At 40.1% G+C, this 15183-nt stretch overlaps 2 protein-coding genes across 2 annotated transcripts in view; one reads left to right on the plus strand and one right to left on the minus strand.

Moving 5' to 3' along the window:
• Positions 1-375: 375 nt before the first annotated feature.
• arv1 (ARV1 homolog, fatty acid homeostasis modulator) lies at positions 376-5916 on the minus strand. Its single transcript, XM_034076161.2, has 5 exons — positions 5760-5916; positions 5440-5559; positions 4891-5044; positions 3649-3873; positions 376-2379 (listed from the first exon to the last, which is right to left on the minus strand). Exons 1-5 carry the CDS (start codon positions 5853-5855, stop codon positions 2252-2254), a joined length of 723 nt encoding a protein of 240 aa, XP_033932052.1. The 5' UTR covers positions 5856-5916; the 3' UTR covers positions 376-2251.
• Positions 5917-6414: 498 nt separating this feature from the next.
• The window catches only part of ttc13 (tetratricopeptide repeat domain 13), a 33179-nt gene continuing 24410 nt past the window's right edge, over positions 6415-15183 (plus strand). The window contains 10 exon segments of the mRNA XM_034075948.2: positions 6415-6617; positions 7911-7919; positions 8025-8074; positions 8077-8118; positions 10327-10402; positions 10489-10559; positions 10676-10741; positions 11768-11860; positions 14410-14526; positions 15033-15143. Of these exon segments, the coding sequence (XP_033931839.1) occupies positions 6449-6617; positions 7911-7919; positions 8025-8074; positions 8077-8118; positions 10327-10402; positions 10489-10559; positions 10676-10741; positions 11768-11860; positions 14410-14526; positions 15033-15143 (804 nt within the window). The 5' untranslated portion in view covers positions 6415-6448.

The following is a 15183-nucleotide window of genomic DNA, read 5'->3' on the forward strand; positions in this document are numbered from 1 at the left end:
CATTTTAAAATGTGTGAACTGTGAACTGAACTAGTTCATGTAGAAAGTGAACTTTCCCAACACTGTCGAAATGTCCCTTATAGGCCTACGTCTGTTTCCGGTTATTTTTATTTTGAAATTCAGTTCCTGACGGACGCCAAAAAAGCCCGAGATTATGGAATTAAACCAATAAATAAAAGCAAGGATAATTGTGTGTTATTGGTGAGTAAATAACAGTGTGTTACCTTCAAAAGAATAACAAATTAGAAGGAAAAAAAGATTTAAAAATACAGATTTCAGTATCCTGAGGCTCTGAGCCCCATTTATTTTCCTCACAGACGGCAACAAAAGTCCGAAATTATACGATTTAAAATAAAAGCAATAATTGTGGCTTGATATTGAGTAAGAACATGTTTTTATGAACCACACAGCTTCCGGTCTTCCACGACCCGACCGGAGAAAAAGACGTGCTGCAGCCTGCAGGCACGAAACACATTACCAGTAGAAATACATTGCTTTTAAAATCGTGCTGTGCAACACGAAAAAAAGGGGCAAATCGTGATGGTGAACACGAATCAATAGATTAAAAATCGTGTTGGTGAACACGAAATGCCGTGAGACTGGGTTGGCATATGTGCAATAACAATACATTTGAATCTCACCTCACCTAATAAGGCTTGTGAAGATAATTACCTTATCAACATTATTGGAGCTATATATCTTATATTATTTAATAGTTTAACATGTATTCTCTTGCTGTTTATTGTAAATGTATTCTTAGTTAGCGTCATAAGTTAAAGTAGTTTCTATGCTTTTATTTTGAAGGCATGTTTTGGGCACCGGGTGATTAGAGCACCTGGTGTAATTGTATATATTGGAGACAGGTGGTGGTGGGAGCCAGAGCACTAGTAGGCAAACGTTTTTTTTTACCAGGGTGTTTCAAGCCACACAAAGGAAAGCCAGAGGAACGGCTTCAGGAAATAGATATAGGAATTCATTGTATTTTGTTATTGGAATAAAATGCACAAATGGAGGTTCTTGTCTGGACTTGGATAATCATTGCCCTGCGGAAGATCCGCTAACTAGTGCCTCCGCGGCTGTTTTAGTTCTATAGGATTTTGGCCGTTACAAACATAATAAAATACATATTCTAGGGTATTTTGTAGGGGTGGGGGAAATAATCGATACAGCATAGTATCGCGATACTTTGTGTGGCGATATGGTATCGATTCACGGATGCCAAGTATCGATATTTTATTATATACACTTTTTTTTTTTTTAGTCCGAAAGATGGTCGTATATAAAACAGGAAGTTACGTTAAGACATGTATACAATTGCAATGAAAGTAAGAAAAACAATGCCATCTCCTTTTCAGGTTCAAAGAACACAAATTGGGTTATTTAGACAAACTATTCATATTGCAAATACATTTTTTAACCAGGAGGGGAAGACGGACATGGATATGACCTATGGGATTTGCAATATATCGTATCGCAATACTTAGCATATCGTAGAATAATCGCAATACTCTCGTATCGTGGCATAAGTATCGCGATAGTATCATATCATGGGGAGCCTGGTGATTCCCACCCCTAGTATTTTGACTGTTGGTCAGACAAAAAAGCAAATTGAAGCCCTCACTTTGCGCTTTGTAAGGCATTTTTCCTTCTCTTCTGAGATGTAATTGATTAATACTAATGCAAAATCCACATCTAGTCAAACCCAAATGTTGACATGAGCTGTCACTGTCCCTCCTATATACAGTATGGGCTATATAAGCTTTCAGCATTGTAATATATAATGGGAATAAATAAAGGGAAAGTAAATCCTGGATTCTTTATTTATTAATTATCCCCATTTATTCTCACAATGTACCGTTTTTGTGTGTGTGTGTGTGTGTGTGTTAAGCGAAGCATTTCCCCAATGAGCCAAAGAATGTGAAGAGTGTAGTCACAGTCCTGTCCGAACAGAGAAGTACTTATTGTCACATTATTCAAATATGACAGGAATCTTAAGCACATTATCCACTTTAAAACCACGATAAAAAAACAACGCCACGTCCTAAAGATCTCTCCAAAATGAAGATGTATCATATCTCTGTAAAGAGTACAGAATAAAAGTCATTATAATGTCTCTTCTGCTGCTCTCCGTCTCAGATGGAGAACTGGATATGAGCAGCAAACACCTGTCTGTGTAGTGGGTTCCCTGGCACAGTTTGGCATCACTTGTCCATCCCTGAGATAACTGACATTTCTCTCAGTCTGAGGACGTTCAATCAAAAGTCAAGATGTCCTGGGCGCTCCACAGAAGCTTCTCAGAGGCCCGAGCCACGCAGGTCTCTGACAGCAGGCCGACACACACGGCCAACAGGGAGAGACGCCTGCTGCTGTTCAGGATCACTGCAGAAAGAACAGAGGCGAGAGAGAAATGAGATTCTGACTGGGGGTCTTTGTGAGAAGCACCAGGAGCAGGGGGATGTTTCACACAAAGTTGGCGGTAGTTGCCACCTGCTGGTGCTCTAACATGTGTTTGAAGAGTGATATCCCTGAACTATAAGGTTCAAATATTAGAAAACGTTATTAATCAGATAAAAAATGACTTCTAATTTCTATAATAATCCCATTTTGATCAGCATCGTATCTATCCCTTACATCAGGGGTGTCAAACTCAAGGCCCGGGGGCCACATTCGGCCCGCGACTTCATTTTATGTGGCCCCACAAGAGCTTGCAACGAATATAATATGTTTATTATACGGTTACATGCTACAGAAGCACGTTGCCCATAAACTACATGTCCCACAATGCATCTCAAATATGACTTTTCTCAGAATTTGCCTTGTTTTCTCAGAATTTGCCTTTTTTTCTTCAAAATATGCATTTTTTCATAGAATCCCCTTTTCTCAGAATTAGATTTTTATTTCAAAATGTCACTTAGAATTTGGCTTTTGTTTTTAAATCATTTTGGGACATACGCACTGAAAAGACGTTTTCAGACGTAGTTAATTATGAAGTTATTACCCTATCCGATGATAATCCAATGCAATGATGTAATATAATACATTATTTTATATATATGATATATTTATATATGTATTTTTATATCGTCTTAAAGTTACAACCGGCCCTTTGAGTGTAACCATAATGCTGATGTGGCCCGCGATGAAATTGAGTTTGACATCCCTGCCTTACATTATGTGATTCCACTATAACCTCAACATCTGGTTTTGCTAACACCCTACTAATATGTTAGGAGAGCACAGGGAAAACAGCGAGGGAGGACCACGGAGAGAGCAGAAGGGGAAGAGGGGGAAGAGGGGGACGACAGACGAAAAGGGGAGAAAAGGGAGGACGCAGAGGAGGGGAAAAGCGCCGAGGGCAGAGGGGGGGAAAGGGCAGAGGCAAACAAAGACACACCACACACACACACACACACACACACACACACACACACACACACACACACACACACACCACACCACACACACACACACACACACACACACACACCACACACACACACACACACACACACACACACACACACACACACACACACACACACACACACACACACACACACACACACACACACACACACACACACACACACACACACACACACACACACACACACACACACACACACACACACACCCACACCCACACACCTCTGATAGCCTGCGAGTTGGAGGTGAGCACGAACATCTTGATGAGGCCCAGGCAGAGCGGGGCGTGGTCGTGCTCCCAGATGACGGCGGGGATGAGGAGGACCTTCCCGTAGCAGGAGAGCAGCAGAGCCCGGAGCAGCAGGCGGAGGTCGAGGGTCGCGCCCTGCAGACGCCCCACCACCACCACGAGGAACAACAGCACGGCAACGCAGAACGCTGACAGCTCTACACACACGACACACACACGGATACATGCATCTAATGATACGTACCAGCAAGATTTAGCCTGATTCAATATGTTTCTCCATCTCAATGTTTATTTATTTATATAGCACATTTAAAACAACCGAAGTTGACCAAAGTGATGTACAGGGAATAAATAGAATATAAAATAACACAATGGGAGTAAAATAATAAAAATAATCATTCAAAAAATCACAATAACTAGAAACATATAAAATAAAAACACATAGAAATGTAATTTTTTTTATCAACTAGTATTGAGTATCAACTAAATGTTTCAGAGTGATTCAGTTATTCATGAAGCGACATGTCAATCATTCTGTGCTTCCAGCATCTCAAACGGGAAATGTTAGTAAAAAATAAATCGTAGACTTGGACTGTCGCTTGGCAACAACAAGTCATTTAACACTTAGGGCTCTGGGAAATTGTGAAGGGCTTTAGTATTTTAAAACATTTTCAGACTAAATGACGGTTATATTAAAACCTCGAGACAAATCAAAATATAGTGTAAACGCAGTCATACTCCCAGGTAAACAAAGCCAGTAACCAGGGGTGGCAAGTAGTGGAGTACAAATACTTTGTTACTGTACTTAAGTACATTTGTTCGGGTATCAGTACTTTACTTTTTTTCTGACGACTTTTTACTTTTACTTCTTACATTTTTAACACAAATACCTGTACTTTCTACTTTTTCCGAATGCTCAAAGCGCTTTACATTACATATTACACATATCAGGCAAGTAACAGTGAATACAGCAAATTAGGGTGAAGTGTCTTGCCCAAGGACACAAGGTTATGGGTACTTTTTACTTAAGTACATTTCGAAGCCCACACTTCTTTACTTTTACTTGACTAAAGAAGTTTAGTCAGTAGTTCTACTTTTAGCAGAGTATTTTCAAACGTATCTTATAGTATCTGTACTTCTACTTGAGTAAAGGATGTGTGTACTTTTGCCATCTCTGCCAGAGTAACAGGTGTGTATAAAGCTCTGGTTCTCACCGAGGGCGGCCAATCCGAACATGCCGTAGAACTCCCACTCCTTGGTGTACCGGATGATGTCCGCGGGGTCGCTGCTCTGCTCGGTGCCGTGCAGCAGAGACCACCTGAGGTACGCCTCACACAGCAGGCAAAACACACACAACTTCCACTGGATCTGGAGGGGAGGAGAGGACACGCGCACATGCACACACACACACTTGAATTTCCTCTCTATTTCAAATACTCCGTTACAAGTAAGAGTCCTGCATACAAAACCACACAGAGGTAAAAGTATGTCAGAATGAACAGCAACATTGAAATACTGAAGGTAAAATTACTACAAACCCTTCCAAAACAATAAAACATAATATATACGATATGATATTATTTTAATGGTCAGATCAAGTCTGAAATGTGACTTGCACCACAGCATCTCCATGTATAACATCAACATAGACGAGTCCTGTTGTGAACACAGAGCATGCACACATCTACAAACTGTTGATACATAGAGTAGTTTATTTTTTATATAATATTGTTTGTGACCATGTGAAAGGAAATTAGACTTACATTCAGGCTTGTGTTGAACAAAATGTGTCTAAAAGCCTGCGTCTTGCACAAAATGGCATCAATCAGGATGATAACTGGGTCATATTCAATGTATTTGTCCACTGGCTTCTGACACGACTCCTGGAAACACACACACACAATTTGTATTCAAATGTTGCTGTTTTGGAATAACACGATAATATTAAGCATTTGTGTCAAAAGTTAGGTATCAAACATGTCTATGAGATCTATGTTAGCTGTATCATCTTATAGCATGCAGCATCTTCATTCATAAACAGTGACCAAACCCCTCTAATTTAGGAAGATAAAAACTCACGTACACATATTGTTATCTTCAGGATCCCCTTGCTGTAATCCCGGTGTAACTCTGGTGCTTTTTCGTTACATTCAACACATCTAAAGCCATCTTTCCCCATTCTTCAACCTGGAAACTGATAACTTTACAACACAGCACAGCTAGCATGTTGTTCAATCAAAGCGGAAGTACGATGGTTCCAAACAGCTCCGCCTTCAAAATAAAAGCACAGATTGTAATTTGCTATTTAATCAATAATTAAAAGTTAATCATTTTATATTCTCCCCCAATTAATTGTAGTTATTATACATATGTGTACATTATTTTATTTATTTATTTAATATAAAAAAGTGGTATCACTTTATATGTCTTCCCCTGATGGGAACTTTTTTAGATACAAAATATATGATGTTCAAATATGTTATTGAATAAACATATTTTTTTAAAACAAAGAAAATCTGGAAAAATGTGGAGCCATACAAATAAAAAGTATCGCAATTTTATTTTATTCTGAAAGTGTGTTCGTTTTGTCCGGCTTGCTTGACTGCTTTACACTGGACCGGTTTGACAGCCGCAGAGTATGCTGGGAAATGTAGTTTAATCACCATCTCCGTCTGCAATCTTCTTCTCTCGCGCGTGAGGGGGGCGTGTCCCTCTGTTTCGGAACCAACTGCCGCAGCTTCCGCTCTCACCGCGTCACACATGTAGCACAACATGGCCCCTGCCAGCCGGGCTGTTGTGGTAGCAGCGCTCTCTCTGCTCTACCTGAGCCGAGAAATCCTCTCCTCTGAATATTTCTCCACTCTCACCCTGTTCAACAATGAGCTCCACAAGCAGGGATGCAGCTCGCTGTCCGAGTGGGAAGAGTACGCGGCTGACTGCGGTAATAAAGTCTCCCTTTTTCGGCTGTTACTTTGCCACGTCCTTCCTCTGTTCCAACTGTCACTGTGGAAGTAGCCTAAACGTTTGTAAGCTAACAGATGAGCTAATAACAACAAGCGGTGAGATAACTGAGATAAGCTCTGGCTCTTACCGCCGTAGAGGTTAAATGGGATTTTAAATGGGATTTTAAATGGTGATAAATGACGATAAATGACATTATAGCATAGGAGTGAGGTATGGGGATGTGTACAGAACAGTACATTAAGAGAACCAACACCTCATCCACAAACGGCATTGTTTTTGGCTTACCCTAAAAGGTCAACACCAAACTCCATTCAGAAAATACATCATTTTGGCGTGACTTGCTCTACAGAAAAATCTCATTTATTAGAGCATTAATGAAACATTTTTTGTGAAGGCAATAAGCTTGTGGTGGATTCTGCTATAGCCCCAGCTATATAGTTTAATAAAACAACTGTTTTACTTACTGCAAAGTGCAAACTTAACTGAAAATTATACTGGGGAGTTGTGGTGCAGTTATGTATCAGATAATTTGACCAAGAGGGGACAGGTTGTACAGTCTGGGAGTAAAATAAAGGTGAACTGGTTGTACACATTGACATTATGCTGAGATTACTGCTGTCTGGTTTACACCCATGTGTGTGCTGACTGAGCTGAAGAGATATTATTAACCAAATCTAAAATATTTAAGAACACTAAAAGAGCGTAACCCAAATGTAGCATGCATTTTGAGCTGTTAAATGTTTTTCCTGCCGCCTCGGCAATCCGCATGCTTGGTTTATTTATTATTATTATTATTATTATTATTAAGTTAGGTTATCTTTTTGTAGTAATGCATTGGAAACATAACAAAAAAATCCCTTTCAATGCTTTTAAATATTTTATTTTTTACCCCACATGCATAACATAACTCAGACACACTCTAAAAGTAACAGTGTTCACTTTAAAGTGATTGCGGCCCTGACATATTACCACCTCAAATATGCACACACCTTCTTAATTTGGCAGTTTCCTAAAACACCAATATAATAATTCACTTTTAAACCACAATTGCAACTTTAACTTCCCAATATTTAATATAACTGCACGTGTGTTTAAAGAATGATCAATATATACATTTTTTAAAGCTTAAACTATGCAGTTAAAAGAGGACGACATCTTCCAAAAACATGATTAGAATTAATAATCAATAAATAACTTATAAGTGCATTACTTTCGTTCTCAAGAGCTTTGTGGAGTAATTCAAACTGCCCTGCTGACGTGCCACTGGAAGAGGGGTCAGGTCTGCCTTGGCAGTTGTCGCGGCACTTCCTCGTTGAAATATGTGATGTTTTAAATGTAACTTAAACCCTTTTATAAATTGCTCAGAATATTTCTCTTTTCAGAGTCCTCTATTTACAGTTGGAAGACCCAGACTGTGAGGAGGGGAAGCAACCCGCCCTGCGAGTCAGGTTTTCTCCCTTAACGCAGAGAAGATCCTGGTGATCACACACAACACACACACACACACACACCACACACACACACCACCACACACACACACCACACACACACACCACACACACACACACACACACACACCACACCACACACCCACACACACACACACACACACACACACACCACACACACACACACACACACACACACACACACACACACACACACACTTCAATCTGATGAATTGTCGTTACCTGTTTGCTTCAGGGAGAGAAGTGTAGGTTTTGAGTCAGCTTTGTTCTATTATAGCAACAACAACTCTGCCACTATGTGCTACATGTCTGTTACAAGCTCTCCCGTCTTCATTTGTGTATCAAGGAAGAAACCTGACCTGCATATTATTGATTGATATACTCTTATTTATGAATGAACTATTACACTATGCTCATGTTTCAGTTTGATACGCATTCTTTTTTGTAATGCTTTTACACTTTGATCACAAAATGAATGACAGAATCTCTTTGAATTCTGAGGGGAAACAACAACAACCTTGCTGCGTGTGTACCAAAGTACTACGTCTGTTGCACTTATAACCACACCCAACAAATGATGCCAATTGACCGCACCCTTCCTCTAGAGGTGAAATACTTGAGCTAGTGTTCATTCCCAAAAGTGAGAAAAACCTGTAATGTTGGCGCCTTAACAATCAAGAAAATGTCTGCCTGATAAGTTAGAAAGAGGAGAAACCCAACCTGCTGCGTTCTGCCACAACCCGAGTTCACATTCCGATGACTGACTTTATCCGATGATGTCGGTTTTCTTGCCGCTGTTTTGAAAACCCGAAATGCTGCCCTCAGCGACATTTGCATGCTGACCCATTTGCATCCTGCAATGGTGTATGTCATGCTGCCATTCTGCATTAGGGATGGCACGGTGACTCGACGTGGCACTGTGAGAGGGAGGATGACAAAACAGCCTTTCTAAGCAATACACGGAATATGTATTGCTACACAGGAACTTTGCTCGGCTGTAGTCAACGTCCTTAGCAATGGGCTTGAATTCTAAGAATAACCTTGATGTTGTTTTACTTCATCTTTGTGCTTTTAATGTTTTTTCTAGTGCTGTCAAGTTAACGCGTAACGCGAAAAAATCACGCCACTAATTATTTTAACGCGATAACGCATGTGCATTTTTTGTCCCGGCCGCCCCGTAGTTTCAGAGCGCATCGAGTTTAAAATACCGTCTACAAGCTGATGCTGACAGCCCCGCTCCTGCCGCCCGCTTGCTGCAGACACCACCTTCCACGCTCACCGGCAGGCACAGACTGGCCATCAGGAGGACCGGGAGGGACCTTACGTGTATTGTTGTTGTTAGCATCTGGTGCTAGCTAGCTGCGCTAACGGATATAAGGAGCCGTTTAAATGAAAACAGAGGAGCGACATTTCGCCGACAACTGCGCCGAGCACTTGACTTGATGCAGGAAGCAGACAGCGGGACATTGTACGAGAAGTCAGCACACTCAGCACGGATAGACGTAACATGATTGCAGCGTCCAGGCAGCTCCCGTTCGAGGCATATGCCTTGAGTTGCACATAGCTCCAACGATCACACACGCACGCACACACCGAGACACACCGAGACACACACTTTCTATTGTCTTATTGAATGAGAGAGGTTCCAGGTTGAATTTAGGCGAATATTTGTAATGATCAGAGGTTGTGTTTAATATTCATGAGAATATGTGTCATTGTTCAAATGATAATAAACATTAGCATAAAGCATATTTGTCCACTCATATGTTGATAAGAGTATTAAAAACTTGAAAAATATTCCTCTAAGGTACATTTAGAACAGATAAAAAATGCGCGATTAACTATTTTAATCGACTGACAGCCCTAATTTTTTCACTTTAAGTAACCTTCTTTAAAATGTGTTTTTATAGTCGAACTTGGCTTGCCTTGAGAAAGCTTATTGACACCCCTTTTAAGTCACCTAAAGGTTTTAATTTAAAACGTGTTCTGTAGAACTACTTGTTTCTAAAGAATTCAAAGGAACAGGAAAGCGGTGTTTTTAGATAAAGCCCCTCCGATAACCATCTTGTTAATCTGAGTTTCTTCCACATTCAGTGGATCTGTCGTTGGCTTCAAACAGGAAGCTACTGGTTTTTTTTAGTTAGCGTGCCATCTTGATAAATGTCTCTTTCTTTTTTTAACCCCTACATGTTTTCTGTTCTTGTCTCCGCCTCACAGAACCAAGCCAAGTTGTTTATAGAACAGAAAAAAATCCCCTTCCCCGTAGATAACCACAACACAAACGAAGAACTTGGTAAGTTTGCTTGATGTTCTAAATGCGAAACCTACCTCTCGCCATGTTCTCCTGGTTATTCATCGCCCTTTGTTCTGTCATTGCAGCGATAGGCTACGTTCTGATAGGCAACGGTCTTTATGATGAAGCCATCAAACACTTCTCACTCTTATTACAGGTGTGTTTTCATTTTGCCGCACTTTTGCTATTTTGTCAACCCCCTTGAATCCTTTCGAACCTAGAGTACCACTTCCTTTCTTTCTGTTGCATTTGACAATATGTGTTTGATTGAAGGGCGACCCCGAGTTGGTCAGTGCCATCTATGGGAGGGGGATAGCGTACGGGAAGAAAAGCTTACAGGTGAGTGGTTGATGATAGTGTTTTTGTATTGTCTCCAACTTCTCTGTGTTTGGGAAATCCTAGGGCTGTGCAATTAATCATATTTTAATCGCGATTTCGATTTTGGCTTGCAACGATTACGAAAACAACGTAATCGAATTAAAACTATTATTATTTTTTTTTTTTTTTTTTAAATGTAGTTATTATTTTTTTATTTATTTTTTTCAGTTGAATTATACTTAAAGTTCAGGATAATCAACTCTTAAAAACATACGGTTCACATTTTTTTTTCAATAAATGGATGTTTTCAAAGTAAATAGATAATCGTTTTTAATAATCGTGATATCAATTATTGACCAAAATAATCGTAATAATGATTTTTGCCATAATCGCACAGCCCTAGGAAATCCCCAAAACGATTCTTGTATTTTAGTGATCTGAACTTTCTGTGCACATGTAATGCAACCTGGCTTTGAAATGTGCAACAGAGATATAGTTTGCTTTGACTTTAAAACCCCCAGGAAGCATCAAAGGTATACTTTGTGGCCTCATCAGGATATGAAGTGATTATATCCTCAATGATATGGATGGGAAAATGTGGTTATATATGAGAAACACTTATAATACTGCGTTGTTGTAGCTGTCTGCGAGGTCTTCAGATTATTCACAGCAGACGACTCAAACCTGCAGCACAAGCTAAATAGTTCCTTTTCTGTTTTCTTTATAAATGGAGTTCCTTTATTTGCAATAAATTGGGAGTCTGCCGATAAAAAAAGAACCTTAGTTGATATATAATTTAGAGAAGGTGTTGTTGTCTGTAGGTTTTCTTTTTGCATCATGCATTTTGATGACTGCAGCACTCTCAGGCATGTGCGGGGTGACTCGGTGTCATTCAATGAATACAAATGGAACCTGTGGCGAGGAGAGAGAAAACACTGGACAGCACTTTTGAAGCTTTCTTAGTTGTTTGTGCTCCTGCTTTTGTTCACCATATATAAAGGTTTATGTCTACAAAATGTGACCGCCTCTCCTTCCTCTCCACGCCAGGACATAAAGAATGCTGACCTGGCGTTGTTCGAGCTCAACAGAGTCATCACCCTGGAGCCCAACTGGCCCGAGGTCTACGAGCAGCGAGCGGAGGTGAGCTGCACAAAGAGAGTCAATCCTTATATGGTTTGCTCTCTCACCCTCCTTTTAAAAAGTGTTGTTCTTAAAGGTCATTAGATTCTCTCTCTTTTGATCCATTTCTATAAAATCCTGTCTGAAAATGAGCTGATCAGATTTTGGCCACTTATGATGTCATAACGATGTGTTGGCTTGGTAACCATTAGCCAATCAGCAACCAATGTAACCCCCCCCCCCCCCCCCCCCCCCCCCAATGTCTCTCAGAGGGGCGGGGGAGGGGCTCCTTATTTTCATCTAAAGTAACAGACAGAGAATCAGCACTTTGGAAAACAGGGCTGAAACAGAGGGGATTATGGGTAATGCTGCAATGATCTGTTTGGTGTTTCAGCCAATCAGAGACAGGCTCTGTATATATCTGAGACCTGTAATGTATTGATGAAAAACAGTATAATAGGGGACCTTTACATGAGATTTGAAGTTCCATAAAACACTCACGTATCTGATGCCACTGATAACCTATCACCACGATGTCTGATCGTTGTATGTTTGGACGGCGTCAGTGGAGCATCATTGGCTCCCTGATGACATGTGATTCACACAGTGCCTTTCTGGTGCCGTGAGAAGCAACACATACAGTATGTTCACTGTACTTTTAGACTTTTTAGGAAGCACACAAAACACAAGATGGTGTGTGAGATGTTAAAAATAATTATTTATGTTTAAGTAGCTGACACTTTAAAAGATGGGGAAGTTATCAGTGTTGATTTGATGGCACAGAAAACATCATATGGAAAAATGTGTTACTACGTACAAATTGGAGTTGTTTCCCAGGTAAATCAGACATGCAATAACTGAGTTTTACTTTGATGAATCATACTGCGAGGTTTCACTCTGAGGCCGTTTCCTCTTTGCGAGCCACTTGAAAAAACATCTGTGTTGAAATCAAGCTGATTTGCAAGTCACACAAAAGCGGTTACTCAACCCTGCCTTCACACAACAGTCTTTATTATGGTAACTCTTTAAGAACAATGCACCGACACTGCAGCCAAAAGACCCCGATAGGAATTTCACGAGATGTTTAAGTGTTTGTTAAAACATATTCTTCAAGATCCTAAACGTAAAAAAGAAAAAAAGTTTGTACTTGTTGTCCTTAAATGTATTTGTATTTAACATAAGAAGTATCACATTAGAAAAGCTCTAAGAACTGTAAATGGCAACATGTGATGAACTTCTTCACCTAAACGTGACGAGTGCGATTTAAAGAGATTATCATACATTTCTTTCAGTTGTAATTATCGAACCAGCTGTTCCTAATAGTGGAAGCAGTTTAATATCAAACAAAGGAACCACTTCCTAAAAACCCTGCCATTGTTATTGTGTGTGTATTTGTCTGCCTAGTAACTGGTGAAGTCATGTCCTTGTTAGATCAAAGCAAGTGGATTTCTGCAAGATTGATATGAAAATATATGTTTTTAGAACTTTTATTTATTCCACAAATATATAACATCCATGGAGATGTACATAAAAGTCACACCCGCTTCAGTTTACAGTCCACTCAAATCTACATGTTATTGCTCACATACATACACACACACACACACACGCACGCACCCGCGCGCGCATGCATGCATGCATACATACATACATACATGCCTACATGCATACATACCTACATGCATGCATACATGCATACATACATGCATACATGCATACATACATGCATTCATACATACATACATACATACACACACACACACACACACACACACACACACACACACACACATACACACAGACATACATACATACATACAGACATACATCACCCCTTTCCTTCCAAGTCTTGGCTAATTATACTTAAATACAGACATTCATTTAAATTCTCTGACCTCTCGCTGGGTAGTCGGTACAGACAGGTATTCTTACAAATCCGAAACAGGTGCTAGTTAAAATTAAATATAAACTAATAAACAGGGTTCTTACGGTTATTAAAAACCTGGACAAGTCACGGAAATTGAAAATGCTCATTAGTTTTAGAAAACAATATTTTTCCCAAAGTTTGGGAAAAGTCAGGGAAATGTAACCAAAGTTGCATCAAATATAATTTATATTTTATCTAATCGCAGAAATAGTAATACTATAATGATAATACATACTGTATCGTATAGTAATGAAACGTAAAATGGCATTTAACCGACGAGGTTGTTTTGCTGGTGGGAGATTTGAGTTGCTTTAGCGCGTAGAAGCTAGTACGCCAACTATTGGATTTGTTTCAGATCGGCACGACATGTTTCAGACCTTACTTTCCTGTTCCATGTTAAAATAAAGCATGTTCAGGGTGCCGCTGAGAAAGAGTCATTTTTTTGGGTCATGGAAAATTAGGTAAAGGTCATGGAAAGTCATGGGTGAAAAAGTGTATAAACCCTGAATATAATACCCAACCAAAAATAATAGTAAATGAAATAAATACAAATTCACATTTAAACTAGGTGTAGGGCTCAGATCTCACTTGGTTTCCATACATATGTTGTTTTATTGAGTGTGTGCGTTGTCTGATTGTGTAGATCCTGTCTCCTCTGGGTCGAATCAGCGAGGCTCTGGGCGATCTGACCAAAGCCATCCAGCTGCAGCCCTCCGCCCGCCTCTACAGGCACAGAGGAACCCTGCTCTTCATCTCAGAGGTGTGATCATCAAACGCTATGTAATCCCCAGCTGCCCGTCAGGACCTGGGTTGAGAATGTCCTTTGTTAATATGGACACAATCAGATGAGAGGGTCGTCTGCTAGTTTTAAGAAGACACGGGGACCACTTTATGCATCTACTGATAAAAGGACCTTGATGCTATCCCGGACTGACACACTCTTAATTGGTGTATTACTGCTATGCACTCAATATATGTACAAGTATATGTGAGTACTTACAACTGCCATGTATCAAGATCATTTCTTAACTGTCGAGGTGACCCATCGTGTTTGCTCGTGGCCTTTTTTGTTAGTTTTACCAGACAGTGTGCTCCGTTTACTCTCCCTCTCTAGCCTTGTATTTCTTCCCTGTTCTTGTATTACCTAAATGTGATACTCTGAATACTACTGCTGCCTGTTATTCGTCTGAAAACCGTTCTGTATGTGCATTACGAACAGTTCACGTCCTCATTCGTCCACATGCTGATCCTGTGCTCTCTCCCCAGGACTATGTGGCAGCTATGGAAGACTTCCAGCAGTCTTTAGAGCTGAAGAAGAACCAGCCCATCGCCATGCTGTACAAAGGCCTCACCTTCTTCCACAGAGGCATGCTCAAGGTAAGGGTTTCACTGCAGAAATATAGGTATTTCGGATGTG

Source organism: Pseudochaenichthys georgianus, chromosome 24, assembly GCF_902827115.2.
Source record: "Pseudochaenichthys georgianus chromosome 24, fPseGeo1.2, whole genome shotgun sequence".
Lineage (NCBI taxonomy): Eukaryota > Metazoa > Chordata > Actinopteri > Perciformes > Channichthyidae > Pseudochaenichthys > Pseudochaenichthys georgianus.

Coding starts and splice junctions, on each gene's coding strand:
- arv1 (XM_034076161.2), bottom strand. CDS start 5,855: ATGGGGAAAGATGGCTTTAGATGTGTTGAATGTAACGAAAAAGCACCA. Junction 3,874..4,890: donor GTTCGGATTGGCCGCCCTCG/GTGAGAACCAGA, acceptor TCGTGTGTGTAG/AGCTGTCAGCGTTCTGCGTT. Junction 2,380..3,648: donor CAACTCGCAGGCTATCAGAG/GTGTGTGGGTGT, acceptor TTCTTTCTGCAG/TGATCCTGAACAGCAGCAGG.